Source organism: Myxine glutinosa, chromosome 12, assembly GCF_964187855.1.
Source record: "Myxine glutinosa chromosome 12, kmMyxGlut1.1, whole genome shotgun sequence".
In the NCBI taxonomy this organism is placed as follows: Eukaryota; Metazoa; Chordata; class Myxini; order Myxiniformes; family Myxinidae; genus Myxine; species Myxine glutinosa.
In genome coordinates this window covers 88,465,968-88,484,387 of record NC_136272.1, presented here as the reverse complement: position 1 = coordinate 88,484,387, position 18,420 = coordinate 88,465,968, and the positions used below count along the sequence as shown (strand labels likewise).

Here is an 18,420-nt window from a genome sequence, read left to right as displayed (position 1 = left end):
AATGACACGTTTATTGACTTGATGAACACAGGAATTAAAATCATGAATTATTTTTCACACACAGGCCATAACTGCTGATGAACAAGAGCAACAGCCTTCTTGTTCATCAGCAGTTCATAGAATCACTCAAGGAATTGGAAGACTGATTTTTATGTCGTCGTTTACAATGCAAATGTTCAATGGCCGAGTCGTCGTCGTTTACAATGCAAATGTTCAATGGCTGAGGTTCTGGAGGAAAGGTTCTGGAGCAGTTCACCATCTTGTGTCTGCACATTCACGAGTTTCTGGTGGAAAAGGGCAGGCTGAAAAGTTTTCAGGTATTGAGAGTTAACATGGCAATGTGAATTGTGGTTTTGACTAACCTAATGGGTAACTTGAATGAGCTGAACAAGAAGCTGCAGGGAAAAGGAAAACTCATTTGCGATCAAGCTCAAATCATTGAAGAGTTCAAATCAAAACTCAATCTGCTGCTCGTACAAGTCTAGAAACAGGATTTTACCCACTTTCCATACCTGGAAAGCTATTTGAAAAAGACTGAAGAGATCGATGTTGAACTGGAGAAATTGCAGCAATATGTAGATCTGGAATTTGACGCAAACATTTGAACAGCGCTTCACCGACTTCGACAACTTCAATCTGACATTTCAGTTATTGAAAGATGCATTTAGTTTCAGTATTGAAAAGTCATCCAAATAACTTGTAAATTTAATTAGCGTGAACAAGCGAGAGTTTGAGACCGACATGCTGTTTCTCCAGAGCAAGCAGTTACATCCGTATATTCGCAATGAATCTCCAGCTGAAATGTGGCAAAACCTCTTGGAAGATAAACAGTAACCTTCCCTGAAAGCTGCCATTGCCAAATGGTTCTCAATATTCGGGTCTACGTGGCTGTGTGTGTGAACTTTTTCTTCTGTGACACAGATAAAGTCGAGGAAGCTCTGAGTTAATATACTTGGTAAAAGCACCTTTGACAGCAATTACAGCTGCGAGTCTGTCGAGGTAGATATTTAACAACTTTTCATACCTTGATTGGGAAATATTTGCCCATTCTTCTGTACAAGCTGTTCAAGCAAACCTCGACCTCGACTCTGATTCTGCAACTGGACCAGACGGCATCAGCCCACGGGTCCTAAAATCCTGCTCTGCCGCTCTATCTCACCCTCTCTCTGTTCTTTTCACCCTATCTTTTGCTCAAGGTCATCTGCCAGCATCCTGGAAATCAGCAAACATTACCGCTTTACACAAAAAAGGTGCAAAAACAGATCCTTGCAACTACAGACCAATCAGCCTGCTCCCAATTATCAGCAAAGTCATGGAATCCATCATTGCTTCGGATATGAAATCTTTCCTCTTCTCCAATGGCTTGATCTCTGATCATCAATTTGGTTTCAGACCAGGTCACTCTACTCTGGACATGCTGCTTCTGCTGTCTCAACAATGGATGGAGGTCCTCAATGCCAAACAGGAAATCAGAGCTGTCTCCCTTGACATATCACATGCCTTCGATACAGTCTGGCACCCAGCTCTGCTCACCAAACTCTCCTCCTATGGTATCCATGGAAATCTCCATGCATGGCTTGCAGACTTCCTCTCTGGTCGTCAACGTGTGGCCCTGAATGGATTTCTCTCATCTCCCCTTCCTGTTCAGGCTGGAGTTCCCCAAGGCAGTGTGCTGGGCCCTGTGCTTTTTCTGGTCTTTATCAATGATCTCTCCGACTCTCTGGAAAATCCTCTCTATCTCTTTGCTGATGACTCCACTCTCTGCCGCTCCATTCCTCTTCCCGCAGATCGGCAGTCTGCAGCCTCCTCACTCTCTAAAGACCTGGACAAAATCACAGACTGGTCAAACAAGTAGAACATGTCTTTCAATCCTGACAAATCTCACACTCTTACTATGTCTCTCCGAAAAGATCGACTGGACAACCCTCCCATCTACTTTCTCAACAATCCTCTCCAAGAAGTTCTGTCGCTCAAGCTTTTGGGTCTCACTATCTGCCATGATCTTTCTTGGGAAAACCACATTTCCAAGCTGGCCTCCAAAGCCAGTCGCCGACTGGGCATCCTCTGTCGTGCGAAGTCCTTCCTAGGCACACCTGAGCTCCTCACCACATACAAGGCTTTCATCTGCAGCTCAATGGAATACTGTTCTCCCCTATGGGCTGGTGCTCCTGCCTCACACCTGGCTCGGCTTCACGCTGTTGAATCCAAAGCTTTCAGAATCATTGGAATCTCCCGCGATGAAGCTATCTCTGAGGGCCTTTCACTCACTCATCGCAGGCAGGTCGGTGGTCTTTCTGTCTTCTACCGACTCCTCTCCGGCCTTGCTCCCCCAGCTCTCTCTGTGCTCTGTCCCCCAAATATTCCTACAGGTCGCACAAGATCTGCCAGCCACCCTCTGATGGTTAAACTGCCGAAATCTCGGCTCTCTGCTCACCTTCACTCTTTCATTCCTCTTTTCTCCCGCCTCTGGAACAAACTCCCACACTCACTTCAATCACACTCCTCCCTCCAGGTCTTTAAAACAGCTGTTCACCACCATCTCTTATCTTCCCCCATCCAAAACCTTGATCTTTTCTACCCCCACTAATTCACCACAGATCCACCTAGTTTGAAATTCCAACTTCTTTCCTGGCAGTGTCCATATGTTTTATACCTCTCCCACCCCCCCCCCCCCCCCTTCCCATGCCTCCTCCCCAAAGCCCTCTCCCTCCCACAGTTCTCTTGATGTCTCCATGTCTCTCGGTCCCTGCTCTCAAATGTTGTGTTTGTGTCCTTCCCCCTCTCTCTAACGCTCCCGATGTTATTTGTTTTATGTGTCTGTTTGTCTTTCTGTGTGATTAATGTTCGCTCTTTCACGAGCCTCGATCTTGTATACAAAAAAAAAAAAACCCAGTGAAGTTGCGTTGGGAGTGTTAACGGCCAGCGATCTTCAAGTCATGCCACAGATTTTCGATTGGATTTAGGTCGGGACTCTGACTGGGCCACTGAAGGACATTTATCTTTTTGTTCCTTAGCCATTCCAGTGTAGCTTTGGCTGTGTGGTTCGGGGCGTTGTCATGCTGAAAAGTGAACTTACATCCCAATTTCAGCTTTCTTGCAGAAGGTTTTGCTCTTGGCGTTTTCTTTATTTTGCTCCATCCATTTTCCCTTCTATCCTGACAAATGCCCCAGTTCCTGCTGATGAGAAACATCCCCACAACATGATGCTGCCACCCCCATGCTTCAAAGCAGGGATGGTTTTCTTTGGGAGATATGCTGTGTTGGGTATGCGCCAAACGTAACATTTTTCATTTAGGCCAAATAGTTCCATCTTGGTTTCACCAGACCACAATTTTTTTTGCCACATGGCTTCAGAATCTCCAGTGTTTTTTTCATATCTCCAACAGGACTCAAGGTGGGCTTTTTTGAGTAATGGCTTCCTTCTTGCCACCCTACCATACAGGCAAGACTTGTGTAGTGCTTGGGATATTATTGTCACATGCACACAGCGACCAGTCTTTGCCATGTAGCTCTTCCAAAGTTGCCATTGGCCTCTTGATGGCCTCTCTGATTAGTCTCCTTGCTTGGTCATTCAGTTTAGAGGGATGACCTGACATCGGCAGGGTCTTGGTGGTACCACCACTTTTTGATTGTCTTGACTGTGCTCCAAGGGATATTCAGGGCCTTTGACATATTTTTATACCCATACCTTGATATGTGCCTTTCTACAACTTTATCCCAGAAAATATTTTTTATTCTTCAACATTCTACAACTTTATTAGATATTCTACAACTTTATTTTAAACAAATATCTTTATCTTTATGTCGCCAGTCAACTTTATCCTTTATTTTCTACAACCTCATCCTGGCCTTTTGAAAGGTCTTTGGTGCTCATGGTTGAGTCTTTGCTGTAAAATGGACTACCCAGCAGAGGAAATATACAGGAACAGCTGATTTTATTCTGAAATAGTCAGAATCACTACAATTTAACACAGGTGGAGGCCAATTAACTTGGTATGTGATTTTGAAGGTGATTCGTTACACCTGAGCAACAACAACAACAACATGCATTTTAAGGCCATTTTCCCTGCTAGAGCGGGGGTTAGCCTTGCGGTCCCCATGACAACCTTCTCCATCTTGCCCTATTTTCTGCATCTCTCCTTGTTAACCCCCTTGCACGCATTTCTTCTTCCACCATCTTTAGCCAAGTCTTTCTCGGTCTTCCCCGTCCTCAACTTCCTTTGACATTCATTTCCATCACTCTTCTCAACCAGTCACTTTCATCCTTCCTCAACACATGACCAAACCATCTCAACCTGTTCCTCTTCACAGCATCCATCACAGGCTCTATTCCCATCATTTTTCGCAATTCATCATTTGTCTTCCTCTCTCTCAACGATACTCCGCACATCCATCAAACCATTCCCATTTCCACCCTTTCCAACCTTCGTTGCTGCTCTACGTTCATTACCCATGTCTCGCTCCCATAAATCATAACACTTCTCACACATGCAGCATACACCTTTCCCTTCAGCTTCAACGACACTCCCCTCATCAGCACGCCACTCAGTTCCCGAAACTTCTTCCATGCACATCTCACTCGAGCAACCGTTGCCGAGTCTGATCTACCTTCTCCATTCAGCATGTCTCCGAGGTAGCAAAATGTTTTCACACCTTCCAGCTTCACGCCGTCTCCAAGATCCAACTCAACATTTCCTCCATCTGCAGCTCCCTCTGTGCACACCTTACATTTGAATGTAGCTGCCACACTGGTTAATGACCCTCTCAGACCACTACATTTTTGATGAACCCACTCGGTGCACATTGTACGTTGAATGGAGTTCACTCCGACACCCTTCCTGCACACAGCACAGGGCCACTTCCCAGTTCTTTCCACCTCACCACATGCTTTTCCACTTGCCATCACCTTCGTCTTTCCGATATTCACCTTCAGACCTTTTGTCTCCATACATTCCTTCCACTTGTTCATCTTTTCCTTCAGTCCATCCATACTTTCCGCAATAAACACCAGATCATCTGCATACAACAACTCCCATGGTAAACCCTCCTTCACGTTCTGAGCCAGCACCTCCATCACAGCTACAAATAGTAGTGGACTTAGTACCGACCCCTGATGCACTCCCACCTTCACCTCAAACTCACCACTGTTCCCGTCCTTCATCCTTACAGCTGTGTGCGCTCTTTTGTACATTGCCATCACTACTCTGATCAACCATTCCTCCACTCCTAACTTCCTCATTGCCCATGTCAATACTTTGCGTGGAACCCCATCGAATGCTTCCTCCAGATCAACAAACCCAAGAAACAACTTCTTCCTCTTCTCCATGTACTTCTCCTGCAACTGCCTCACAATAAAAAGCGCATCTGTCGTTCCTCTTCCTGGCATAAATCCAAACTGCATTTCGTCGATCTTCACTTTCTTCCTTATCCTCCTCTCCAACACCCTTTCCAATACCTTCAATCCATGCTCCAATAACTTTATCGCTCGGTACGAGCCACACTCCAGAGGGTCACCTTTCCCCTTGTATAGAGGGACGAGGGTACTCAGTTCCTAATCCACTGGAATGCGGCCTTCTTTCACCGCCAGATTACAGATCTCCGTCATTCTCTTCACACCCCAACTTCCTGCTGCCTTCAACATATCTCCCACAACTCCCGCCGGCCCTCCCGCTTTTCTACTCATCATTGCTTTTATCACTTCCTCAACTTCCTTCTCAGTTATCTTCTCTGCCGGTCCGAAAACTGGGTTACTCTACGTTGCCATCCCATTCATTCTCTGTATTCAACAGCATTTCCATGTATCTTTTCCATCTTCCTTTAATTCCATCTGGGTCGACAACGATTTGTCCCACTTCATCCTTCAAGCAACTCACTCCCATCACATCACACCTCTCTTTCGCTATCTGCTTTGCAATCCTGAATACTTCTCTCTGACCCTCTTCCAAATCCAAGCGTTCTCCGAACATTTTCCTACATGCCTCCTGCGCCTTTGCTACCTCTTTCCTTGCAGCCTTCTTGCCTGCCTGATAACTTTCATGCGCTGCTGTTTCTGCCCCCATACCCTTCACCTTCTGCCACTCCTTGAACTTCTTCCTCTTCTAGTCAATCCTCTTTCCAACTTCATCATCCCACCACCATGTTTCCGAGTGCCTCGGTGGTCCTTTTGTCCATCCACATACCTCACCAACGGCTCCCAACAGACTCGCTTTCATTGACATCCAACCACTTTCAAGCTCAACCACATCATCCTCCACCATCCTCAGCCTCTCTTTTAATGCCTCCCTTACTGTCACCTCTTTCAACCTCCACACCTTCATTCTCGGTTGGTACTTCACCCGCCGAACTCTCCTCGCACCTTTCACCCTTATGTCGCAGACAACCAGGTGGTGCTGTGAAACAGCCTCCTCCCCTGGGATCACCCTTGTGTCCCAGAGGTGCCCCCTATCTCGCCTACGCACCATCAGGTAGTCAACGGTTGTCGTCGACCCACCTGACGTGTATGTAACAAGCTTATTATCCTCTTTCTGGAACTGAGTATTACAAATCAACAAATCAGCTCCACCAGCAAACTCCAAAATCCTTTCACCTTCTCCATTTCTCACACCATATCTGTAACCCCCATGAACTCCCTCAAAACCATCCATACTCCTTCCCACATGTCCATTTAGGTCTCCTCCTACCACAGCAACTTCCTCATCTTTCACGTTTTCCATCAGCTTCTCTATCGCACACCAGAACTTGTCCTTCTCTTCATCACTCCGACCAACCTGCGGAGCATATCCCGAGATGACGTTCACCAAGAGCTTTCCAATCATCATTTTCACCATCATCAACCTATCACTCACTCTAGTCACACTCACCACACTGTCTACAAACTCCTCAGAAAACAGGACACCAACACCATTCACGCCCTCCAGGCACCCTTGCCACACAAACTTGTATTTCTGTCCCTGCCTACCCTTCACCATTCTCACACCACTTCCCTTCCATCTCGTCTCTTGCACCCAACATATGTCCACTCTTCTTCTGACCAATACTTCCACCACTTCTCCTGATCTCCCTGTCATTGTCCCTACATTCCATGTCCCAAACCTCAGAAACCGATCTCCACTTCGGGCTGTAGCCTGCCCATATGTAGTTGTAATTGTCATGGTTCTCTTTTTGAGGCAATGTTTTTTTTATGGCCGGATGCCCTTCCTGAAAAAAGGAATTAGTTACACCTGAGCCAATTTACAATTTATATTATAAGAGGGGTGGACACTTATCCAACCAGGATATTCTAGTTTTGTATTTTTAATTAATTTTCTGAATTTTGGTGAATTTGTTTTTCATTTGGAAGTTGTGGGTTACAATGTGTAAGTCAAGGTGGAAAAAGTCTGATTTAATGCAATTTAATTCCAGGCTACAAGGCAGCAAAAGATGAGAATTTTGTAAGGGGGTATAGACTTTCCATAGGCACTGTAAAAGTACAGAAAGTCCTTTCTGCATCAAAAATGTTCCGAAAAACTACCCCATCCCACTCAAGCATCGTGTAAACTGTAAAGGTTCAATCTCTCCTGTGTTAAGTACTTTCATGAGCTTTGACCTTGATGCCCCTAAAAAAAACGTATCTATTCAAGTGCCGCATGTGTTGGCGTGGAAAGCAATGTAGCATGATCAAAATGAGTAGAACGGGAAAGGGACCGACACATTTTAATTGTAAACTGCTGCAGACAAAGCAAAGTCTAATTTTGTGACATCAATAAGACCTATGGATGCAGTAGAGCAAGGAAAGACAGACTTACCCCTAATTTTGAGGTTTTCAATCCCCAATTGGCATCCGTGGCCAGTTCCAAGAATCTTTCACGCTGCTCAACTTGCTGGTGCAGGTGTGCAAGGTTTTCCCCAACCTCAGCAATGAACTGTCAGGTAAGTGAACAGTGAAGAATTTGATGGGGGAGAGGTGGAGGGAGGGGAAAGACAAAATGAATGAACAAAATTAATGAGGCATTGATACACAAGACACGACTAAAGCAATGCTGGCTAAAAGTCCAAACTCTGGAGAAAATACACTTCCTGTCTGAAAGAGTCGATGTCCCATTCCGTATGATTCTTGCATTCACACACCATTATTTTAAACACACTCTGCTAAAGGTATATTATAGCTTTTTATTTGTTTTTTTAAAAAGATCACAATCAAGATAAAGGAAAGTTTAATCTCTTGAGCAAAAGCCGAGACATTCTTGCACCCATGGTGAAAATTTGGGGATCACAAATTTTCATCACCAATCGACCACAAAGTTTGAGAAAACTAAAACTTCAAATTTGACATTCAATGAGGAACTAATTGCTAAACTAGTCAGGCAGGCTTGCCTTCATCTTCAAACTCAGGATGAATACCAAATGACTCGACAATGAAACCAAATGTGCAGAGTGCCACACATTACCAGTAATCTCTCCTTGTGACTCCATCAAACTTAAAATAACACAAATGCCCAGATATTAAATTATTACATGCAATAGGAAGTTTATCTAACATTACTTTTGTGAAGAGCCCTTAAGGGCCATCCATTATTATCAACATTTTCACAGTATTATTACAAGGAGTAGCACTTCAAGAGCCCCCAAGTTAGCACTCCAGCATTTTCTTTTTAGAAACGAAAATGAATCAGACGAAGTCAAAAAAAAAAAAAAAAAAAAAAAAAAAAAAAGCAGGCGGATTATTATTAAAAACAAGATTCGATACTGCACCATCAGTTTTTTGCATTTATGGGTGATGTTTTTATTCCACAATGGACCACTTCACATCAACGATTCTAAATTTCAAACCAATGTCATCTGCAAAATCAAGGGTTAAGGAAGTGTACGCACTCATTGAACACTACATGAAGCAATGCGTACACATGCACAAATGTAAAAGATAATACAAGGTATCACTCGCACTGGCCAGTCTTGACATTACACTGTGGCCAGCTGGGAAGTGAGGCATACCATGTCGTTATAATGTGTGTGGCAATTTTTTAAATCAAGCTTCAAGTCAAGAACAAGCTTGGTGTCAGAGCAGGTCACTCCACCTTGAACATACTGCTTCGACTCACCCAACCATGAATGGAGGCCAATTCCACACATGGCTTACTGACTTCTTCTACTCTTGTAGCCAACGTGTGGCATTCAACAAAATCTTGTTATCTTCTATCCCTCTGAAGGCTGGAGTGCCTGAGTTATGGGCCCAGCCCTACTCCTTATCATCTTCAACAATCTCTCTGACTCTGGAACATCCTCTTTATCTATTTGCTAATGATGCCACCCTCTGCCACAACATCTCTCATCCTTCAGACAGGAAATTCATTCCGTGTCAATTCACACAATATCCAGGTACCTCCCTATATTACACCTCTCTGATTTGCCTGGAAAAATTATAAAAATACCCTTTTTTTTTTTGGATACTGAATCGAGGCTCGTGAAAGAGCTAGCATTTACTTCACAAACAAATCAACCAGACAAACAAAACACACAAAAAGAGGGAGCGGAAAACAAGATGGGGAGAGAAGAGGAAGCACACAAACACAACATTTGAGAGCAGGGAGATGTGTGGAAGGGAGAGGGCTTGGGGGGAGGAGGCGTGGGAAGGGGCGGGGGGGGGTGGAGGGAGAAGTATAAAACACAAGGACACCAAGGACTTCCAGGACAGAAGTTGGTATTTCAAAAAAGTGGAATTGGGGTGAAATTAGCGGGGGTAGAAAAGATCAAGGCTTTGGATGGGGGAAGATAAGAGATGGTGGTGAACAGCTGTTTTAAAGACCTGGAGGGTGGAGTGGGATTGAAGAGAGTGAGGGAGTTTGTTCCAGAGGCGGGAGAAAAGAGGAATGAAGGAGTGAAGGTGAGCAGAGAGTCTTGATTTTGGCAGTTTGACCACAAGAGGGTTGCAGGCAGATCTTGTGCGACCTGTAGGAATATTTGTGGGACAGAGCCCAGAGAGAGCTGGGGGGGCAAGGCCAGAGAGGAGTCGGTAGAAGATGGAAAGACCACCAACCTGCCTGCGGTGAGTGAGTGAGAGGCCCTTGGAGTTAGCTTCATCGCGGGAGATTCCAATGATTCTGAATGCTTTGGTTTCAACAGCGTGAAGACGAGCTAGGTGTGAGGCAGGAGCACCAGCCCAGAGGGGAGAGCAGTATTCCATTGAGCTGCGGATGAAAGCCTTGTATGTGGTGAGGAGCTCAGGTGTGCCAAGGAAGGACTTCGCACGACGGAGGATGCCCAGTCAGCGACTGGCTTTGGAGGCCAGATTTGAAATGTGGTTTTCCCAGGAAAGATCATGGCAGATAGTGAGACCCAAAAGCTTGAGTGACAGAACTTCTTGGAGAGGATTATTCAGAAAGTGGATGGGAGGGTTGTCCAGTCGGTCTTTTCGGAGAGACATCGTAAGAGTGTGAGATTTGTCAGGATTGAAAGACATGTTCCACTTGTTTGCCCAGTCTGTGATTTTGTCCAGGTCTGCAGAGAGTGAGGAGGCAGCAGACTGCCGATCTGAGGGATGAAGAATGGAGCGACAGAGAGTAGAGTCATCAGCAAAGAGATATACAGAGGATTTTCAAGAGAGTCAGAGAGATCATTGATGAAGACCAGAAAAAACACAGGGCCCAGAACACTGCCTTGTGGAACTCCAGCCTGAACAGGAAGAGGAGATGAGAGAAACCCATTCAGGGCCACACGTTGACTACGACTAGAGAGGAAGTCCGCCAGCCATGCATGGAGATTTCCATGGATACCAAAAGAGGAGAGTTTGGTGAGCAGAGCGGGGTGCCAGACCGTATCGAAGGCACGTGATATGTCAAGGGAGACTGCTCTAATTTCCTGTTTGGCATTGAGGACCTCCATCCATTGTTGAGAAAGCAGAAGCAGCATGTCCAGAGTAGTGTCCAGGTCTGAAACCAAATTGATGATCAGAGATCAAGCCATTGGAGAAGAGGAAAGATTTCATATCTGAAGCAATGATGGATTCCATGACTTTGCTGATAATTGGGAGAAGGCTGATTGGTCTGTAGTTCCTGGGATCTGTTTTTGCACCTTTTTTGTGCAAAGCGGTGATGTTGGCAGATTTCCAAGCAGATGGAAGATGACCTTGAGCAAAAGAGAGGGTGAAGAGAACAGAGAGAGGGAGTGAAAGAGCGGAAGAACAGGATTTTAGGACCCGTGGGCTGATGCCGTCAGGTCCAGTTGCAGAATCCGAGTCGAGGGTTGACAAACTTTTCCACCTTGTCAGGAGGAAAGGACACAGAGTCCATGAGCAGCTGGGTACGACTGGGTACGGTGGGTACAGAGAGGGATGGGTTTGGGACACAAGATTTAGAGGCAAACACAGAGTTGAGGCATTCAGCTTTTTCATGTGCGGAGTCAGCCGTGTGGCCATTTGAGGTGAGGGAGGGGATGGAGGGGGAACAAACACCAGAAACAGATTTGACCAGACGCCACCAGGATTTGGAAGAGGGAGACAGATAAGAGAGTTCGGTCCTGAGAATGGAGAGATATTGTTTCCTGGCTCTCCTGAGGGTGGACACACACTTGTTTCGGGCTTTGTGAAAGGAAATGAGATTTCCTTCCGTTGGATTTGCTTTCCAGGAGACGAAAGCAAGTTGTTTCTGGGCAATAGCCTCATCACAAGATTCCGTGTACCATGGACGGGAGGAAGGGTATGACAACAGAAGACGAGATGGGATAAATCTGTGCATGAGAGAGAGCAGTTTGCTTTGGAAGAATTCCCAGGAAGAATTTATGTCAGAGGCAGTAGAGATGGAAGACCAGTCCAGATGATTGATGGCTGCTTGAAGACCGTGCCAGTTGGCCTGAGTGAAATGCCAGACTCGTCGACGCTAAGGAGGCTCTCTGAGAATGGTCAGAGAGATGTCCACTTTAACAAGCATATGATCAGAAGAGCCGATTGGAGCAGAAGAAGAGCAGCAGACATTTTCAGGGAAGTTAGTCATAACCAAGTCCAGAAGAGAAGATGCTCCGTTGACTGAAATCCGGGTCGGGAAATTGACAGATTGTGTCAGTCCCAGTGAGTCACAGAAGTCCTTTGCTGAAGAGCCATGGCTGGTGAGAGAGGTACCCACACCCAGCCAACTGGCATGGTGACAGTTGAAATCACCACATATGAGGAAGAGAGAGTTGGGATGGGTAGATAGAAGTTGGTCCATATTCTCAGACAGCGAGATGTAGATTGAGTCATCACTGTTTGGTGGACGGTACAACACACATATGAACAAAAGGTGGGAGCGAAGGGGAAGCCGTAGCCAAAGGTATTCCTGGGGGTGAGGTGGAGAGAGGGCAGTGCAGGGCGAGTGAGGAAGAGAGTTTTTTATAAAGATAGCAACCCCACCTCCAGGACGAGGCTCAGGTCTATCATACCGGAGGAGGGAGTAACCTGGGAGAGATACCAATGAATCAGAGACATCATGAAGGAGGAAAGTGTCTGTTAAGCAGATCACGTCTGGTTTGTCAGAAGCAACCTGTATGGAGAGATCAGACAAGTTTGAGCGAAGGCCCCGGATGTTTGAGGTCCATACTGTTAAGGAAGAGGAAGGGGGAGCATCGCAACCAGAACAGCGGGGGGGGGGGGGGGGGGGGGGGAGCGGTAGGGTAAGATGTGGAAGAGGAGGAAGAGGTAGGGAGAGCTGTTGAAGGTGTGTCGGAGATTACAGAATAGCTTGGAGAAAGGGAAGAATGGGGCAGACAAAAGGTTTGATGGTGATTGGGAGAGGCGCAGTGAGGTGTTATTTGACGAGGGGGAAGAGCGAGGCAGAAGGTTGAGGGAGATGAAGGTGAAAGTTGGAAGGGGGAAGAAGCGGGGAGGACGCTTTGAGGGGGAGGGGTGAGAGGGGAGTCTAGGAGGGGAGGAGCGAGGGAGAGTCTCGGAGGGGAGGGGTGTGGGGGGAGATTTGAAAGGAATGGGTGATTGGGAAGATGGAGGGGAGGGGCAAGGGGGAAGATTTGAAAGAGATGGGTGATGGGGATGATTTGGAGGGGATGGGCAAGGGGGTAGATTTAGAGGGGAGGGGTGATGGGAAATGGGATTTTGGGGTGATGAGATTTTGAAAAATGTACGATTAATGGGAAACGAACATTTATTGCAAAATTAGTTTCTTGAGACATTCGAGTCAAATCATGCCAAACAAACAAAAAACAAACAAATCATGAATCTCTTCATGCCAAACAAAGGAATCCCAAGTTTCAGCTCAATATCTCTAATGGTTTTCGAGTTACAGCCCCTCAAAATACGAGTGCCATACAGTCCTACGCACTTTTTTCGCACTCGTGAATTGCGCACTTGTTTTATTAGCGTTCTTGAAGACCCACATCTTCTATTCTAATGGAGATAGAAAGCTTAAGATTGGTTTCTAAGTTAATTCTGGCCCAGGCTTTCAGATTCTGTAGCCAGGAACTGCTTACCTCTTCTACTTTGGAGGTTATGGACCCCCAAAATCCTTATTTTGGTTTGGAGCTAAATTTAATTAAATTGGTTTGGAGCGAACTTGGCATCCACCATTGTAAAAAGTCCGACATTGGCACAACCGAACTCTTACCCACATCCAGAGCTTCATCCGCAACTTGATGCAGGACTGCTCTCCCCTCTGGGCTGGCTCCCCTGCCTCATATCTTGCTCAGCTTTACACCATGGAAACAACAGGGCCTTTAATATCATTGGAATCTCCCAAAAATGAAGCGCTGAGTCTATGGGAATATCAAATCACCATTACAGACAGGTCGGTGGTCTCCCTGTCTTCTACTGCCTCCTTTCTGGTGTTGTCGCAGCCTCTGCTCTTTCTATGCTTTGTTTCCCCCCCCTCTCCGCCCCTCCCCCTCTTTCAGGTTTCTGCAGGGTACACACAATCCACCATCAACCCCCTTCTGGTGAAACAACCTATATCCAAGATCACTGCTCACATCCACTCATTTGTTCCTCTTTTTTCCTGCCTGTGGAACCAACTTCCACATCCTCTTCAATCTCATTCACCCCTTCAAGTCTTAAAGACAGCTGTTCACCCCACCATCTCAGATCGTACCCAATCCAAAACCATGATCTTTTCTATCCTGGTTGACTCCACCCAAATCCCTCACAGCTTCCAATTTTGCAGTTATCCCTCCTGAGAGTTTCCTTTTGTATACATCTTGTCAACCTAATGCACGCTTTCCTGCCCCATATTCTTTGCCACACCCATTGTTTATCAAAGACTCCCTCTATCTTGGCCTTCAACTCTGCACTTGGTGTTTCCCTCCCATCTCTGCTGCTCCGTTTGCATGTGTATCCACTGTTCCTTTTGCGTCCCATTTTTGTCTGTTACGTCCTGATCCGTTCAGTTGCTAGCTCTACCACAAGCCTCAACTATGTAGACCAAAAAAATCTGACAGGTTCAGTGGGAGGCCCAGTGTCATAGTGATGTCATGCACACTGGATGCAAGATGTTTGGTTTTTTTTCCTCCATTTTATTGATGAAGGCACTTTTTTGCAGTCAATTTCAGGTTTAAAATCGACAGAGACAAATAACATAGCAAGGATATGCACGCACTGCAAACTCAAATGGATCGTTTGTGCCCCATGCGTGGTTTGAAAACGCTGAGGCATTAGAAGTTGCCTGATGGTTTAAAAGTCAGTGGCAAAAATTTTTTTTTTTTTGTACAAACCAAGCAATCCCCAAAACTATTCTAAAATTCTTAGCATCTTGGGAAGGATGTGGTTAAAAAGAGAGAGAAGACAGAGAGGAGAGACCAAAGCTGCGAACCTCACCAATATCTTCCTGTAGTTGTGTTGAGCACTGTTTACCAGCAGCCAAAGTTTCTCAAATGCCAGTGGGGCAGGCAACAGCAGGCAGTAACTAAGAGCCAAGTTGATGTCCACCACCCGAGAATTCAGCACCTGCATTGTGCCAAAGCAGCACATTAGACAAAGATTCAGACTTTTATAGTTGCCTTGGGCAGCAAATTTACCATTCATTTGTAAAATTGATTTGAGAACAACAGAGAATCCGAAATGCAAAAAGTTTCATTTCCAAGTGTAAGGCAAATATTGGTTTAAATTTGAGGATGTGGCATTATTGCATGTTATATTATTGAGCTTAAATTTAAGTTGTATTCATACAAAGTCGCCTTTATTACAATATTTTTGTGTTGAAGCAGATGTTGCTGTTTGTTTTGGTCTTCTTATCTACTTGACTTGAGCTTTATCTGATGAACCATTTGAGGGTGAAGTATTGGATTCTGTGGACATAATTTGTAGATGGACTGGTCTGGTTACGGAAAGCCAGAATCATGAATGAAGGTGAAATATAACATCCTAACACAGCTCAGAGGCAGTGCCGTCCACCATTGGTTGGAATTTTGTTTTATTCTTTGGGAAAGGCCTGGTGCCTAGTGTTGGCTTAGCGGTTAGGGTGCCGGCTTGGGATCCTAGGATCCTGGGTTTGAATCCCGGTCGATCGCTGAATTAACGCCAGGGGGGTTGACTCAGCCTGTCATCCGTCCTAGGTCGGCAAATTGAGTACCAGCTTGCTGGGATGAATGATCACGGTGTGTACCCCGGTTTAGAATAGGTACACCGTATCCCTGCGCATCGTAAGAGCGTGACTAAGGGTTGGCGTCAGGAAGGGCATCTGGCCATAAAAACATTGCCTCAAACAGGGAATCATGATTGTCATGGGGCCCGCAAGGCTAACCCCCGCTCTAGCGGGGAAAATGGCCTTAAAACGATCATTCATTCATTCATATTTTTGGGAAAGGAACCAAATGCAAAGCAAACAAATAAATAAAATTTGTCAGATGTCTGTCTGTGTGTTTGCAATTTTTGGCACACAAACCACCATATTCGTGTGGCACACAGACCAAGTCTGACCCAGGGATTGTACTAAGTTCCACCGTCTCAGCCTTTAAAGACCCTGAAGACCACCAAAGACACGTTTTTTTACATGCTTTTTGTATGCTTGATAGATTAGAACCCTTAAGACCCTGTGGACCTGGAGAAGGCCTACAACACTGTCCCAAGAGAGATGGTGATGGCGACACTGAGATGGATGGGATTACCGGTGGCAGAGGTTGTCTGGTGGAAGGGATGTACAAGGGAACAAAGGGAAGAGTTTTGGTTGGTCCCTGGATGTCAAAGGAGTTCAGTGTGAACATCGGTTTGAGGCAGGAAAGCGCTCTCAGCCCACAGATGTTTATCATGGAGAAGAAGCTGGTAAGCAGGAAAGTGAGCATGAAAGATATTCTGGAGAGAATATTGTGTGGACAATCTGGCTGTTGTGGTGGAGAGTATGTGGGAGATGCAGGAACTACTGGGGGAGTGGAAGAAGGCATTTGAGAGACATGGGCTGAAGATGAGCATGGAAAAGACTGAGGTGATGTGAGACAGGCAACAGCAAAAAGAGATGAATACCAGGTTGGAGGGGAAGAAGATCCGACAAGAAAATAGGTTTGCATCTCTGAGGGAGGGGGACAATGAACAATGAGCAGGGATGCTAAGTCAGATGCAGAGGTGTGGGGAGGATTCAGGTGGGTGAAAATGCATAGAGGAGGGTGGAGGGAGAAGTTATGGCAGACAGAAAGATTTCAAGGGTATTGAAAGATGTCATGTGTAATGCCGGCCTACCTTTATGGTCTGGAGATGGTGGCACTGACAGCAAGACAACCACAGAAGCTACAGGTTTGCGAGAACAACTGGGTCTGGATGATTGTGAGTGAAGACGGTGGATAGAAGGAGAATGGATGAACTGAGGGAGAGATTGTTGTGCAGATGAACTTGATGGGGAGCTTGGTGAAATGCCAGCTGAGATGGGATGGACACTTGGTGCAGATGGGGGAAGAGAGAATGGCAAAGAGAGTAGATAGGTTGAGGGAACAAGGGGAGAGGAAAAGAGGTCGACCATGGTTAAGATGGGAAGATTGTGTGAAGAAAGATATCAAGTACGCTTGGTGTGGTTGGAGCGTGGAGAGAGTTGGCCGAGGACAGAGGGGAGTGGAGGATTATCATGGTTATGGCAGGGCAGAAGTTGGTACAGTTGGACCTCACCCCTTACATCGGGAAGAGGAAGAGAAGAAGTTTTATTTTAAGCATCAATCAATCAATGAAGCCTCAATCTCCATCTCCAAAACTATGACTCAATTCCATCATATGTGATGTATACAAGACTGCTTTCTGTAGTGCCAAACCTCCAGATTTTATTTACCAATCTTTAAAATCACCATATTTTTAAAACTAATGTATATACTTGAACACAGTACCTAGAGTTCATAGAACACAATACCCCATGCAAAAGGTTTGGGATTAATTAATTGCTGCACAATAATGCATAAGGTTTTTCATTACCTCCACAAGAGAATACGGACTGAGGTTGTGTTTTCACCCTTGTTTGTCTATCTATTTATTTATTTTTTGTCTGTCTGATGTCTGTCTGAAGGATGAAAGTGACTGGTTGAGAAGAGTGATGGAAATGAATGCAGAAGGAAGTAGAGGACGGGGAAGACCGAGAATGACTTGGCTAAATGTGGTGGAACAAGAAATGCGGGCAAGTGGGTTAACAAAGAGAGATGCAGAAAATAGGGCAAAGTGGAGAGGATTGTCATGGGGTCCGCAAGGCTAACCCCCGCTCTAGCAGGGAAAATGGCCTTAAAATGCCTGTTGTTGTTGTTGTTGTTGTTGTTGTGTGTTTGTCTGTGAGCAGGATATCTCAAAACGTTATGGACGAATTCGGATGAAACTTGGTGGACAGGTTGGGTGTGTGACAAGGACGAAGAAATTAAATATTGGTGAAGATCTGGATCCATATTTGGATATGAGAATTTTCTAAGTGATTGTTTACCATTGAGAGATGTGGCCAAAAACGACAACAAAGCATTTTAAAATGTTGCAGATGAGTTATGAGAAAACTAGGTGGATGAGTTGGGTAAGGTGACAAGATAGTCCAAGAGCATTAGCACCAAATAAGGGGAAACCCGGAACAAATTCAAACAAAGCTGAAAATTTCAGGATATGTTCAGAAAACTGTCCTGAATAACATACTAAAAGTCCCCAGACATTGCCCTTGTGCTTCAGCGGAAATTCAAGATGGCGTCCAAAATGGCGGCAATTTTGGCATTTTATCATATTACCAACTAAAAACATGATAGAAATGCAAACAGGGGGTCAAAATACATGTTTTCAAGCACGAGGATTGTTTTAAAGATTACATTATGAGTTTATAGGATTTATATGTGTCATTTTCAAGGTCAAATGATATTTATCAAGGTCATTGTTGGCCAAAAACGGCCGTAACTCTGAAACATATTATCTAGGCTCTTAGGACCTAGGTTTATTCTAGGTTTATTTTATAATATGTCTTATTCCCACTGGGCGACGCGATGGTATTGTGACGTCATAGGCGAATGACGTCATAGGCGAATGACGTCATAGGC

General features: G+C 45.3%; 1 protein-coding gene across 2 annotated transcripts in view; it reads right to left on the bottom strand.

Moving 5' to 3' along the window:
- The window catches only part of KNTC1 (kinetochore associated 1), a 390,864-nt gene that overhangs the window by 122,150 nt on the left and 250,294 nt on the right, over positions 1–18,420 (bottom strand). For both annotated transcript variants that reach the window (XM_078766073.1, XM_078766075.1), the window contains exons 41-42: positions 14,765–14,893; positions 7,785–7,901 (exon numbers count right to left, since the gene is read on the bottom strand). In XM_078766073.1, coding sequence (XP_078622199.1) covers positions 7,785–7,901; positions 14,765–14,893 — 246 coding nt within the window. The remainder of the gene's footprint in view (positions 1–7,784; positions 7,902–14,764; positions 14,894–18,420) is intronic.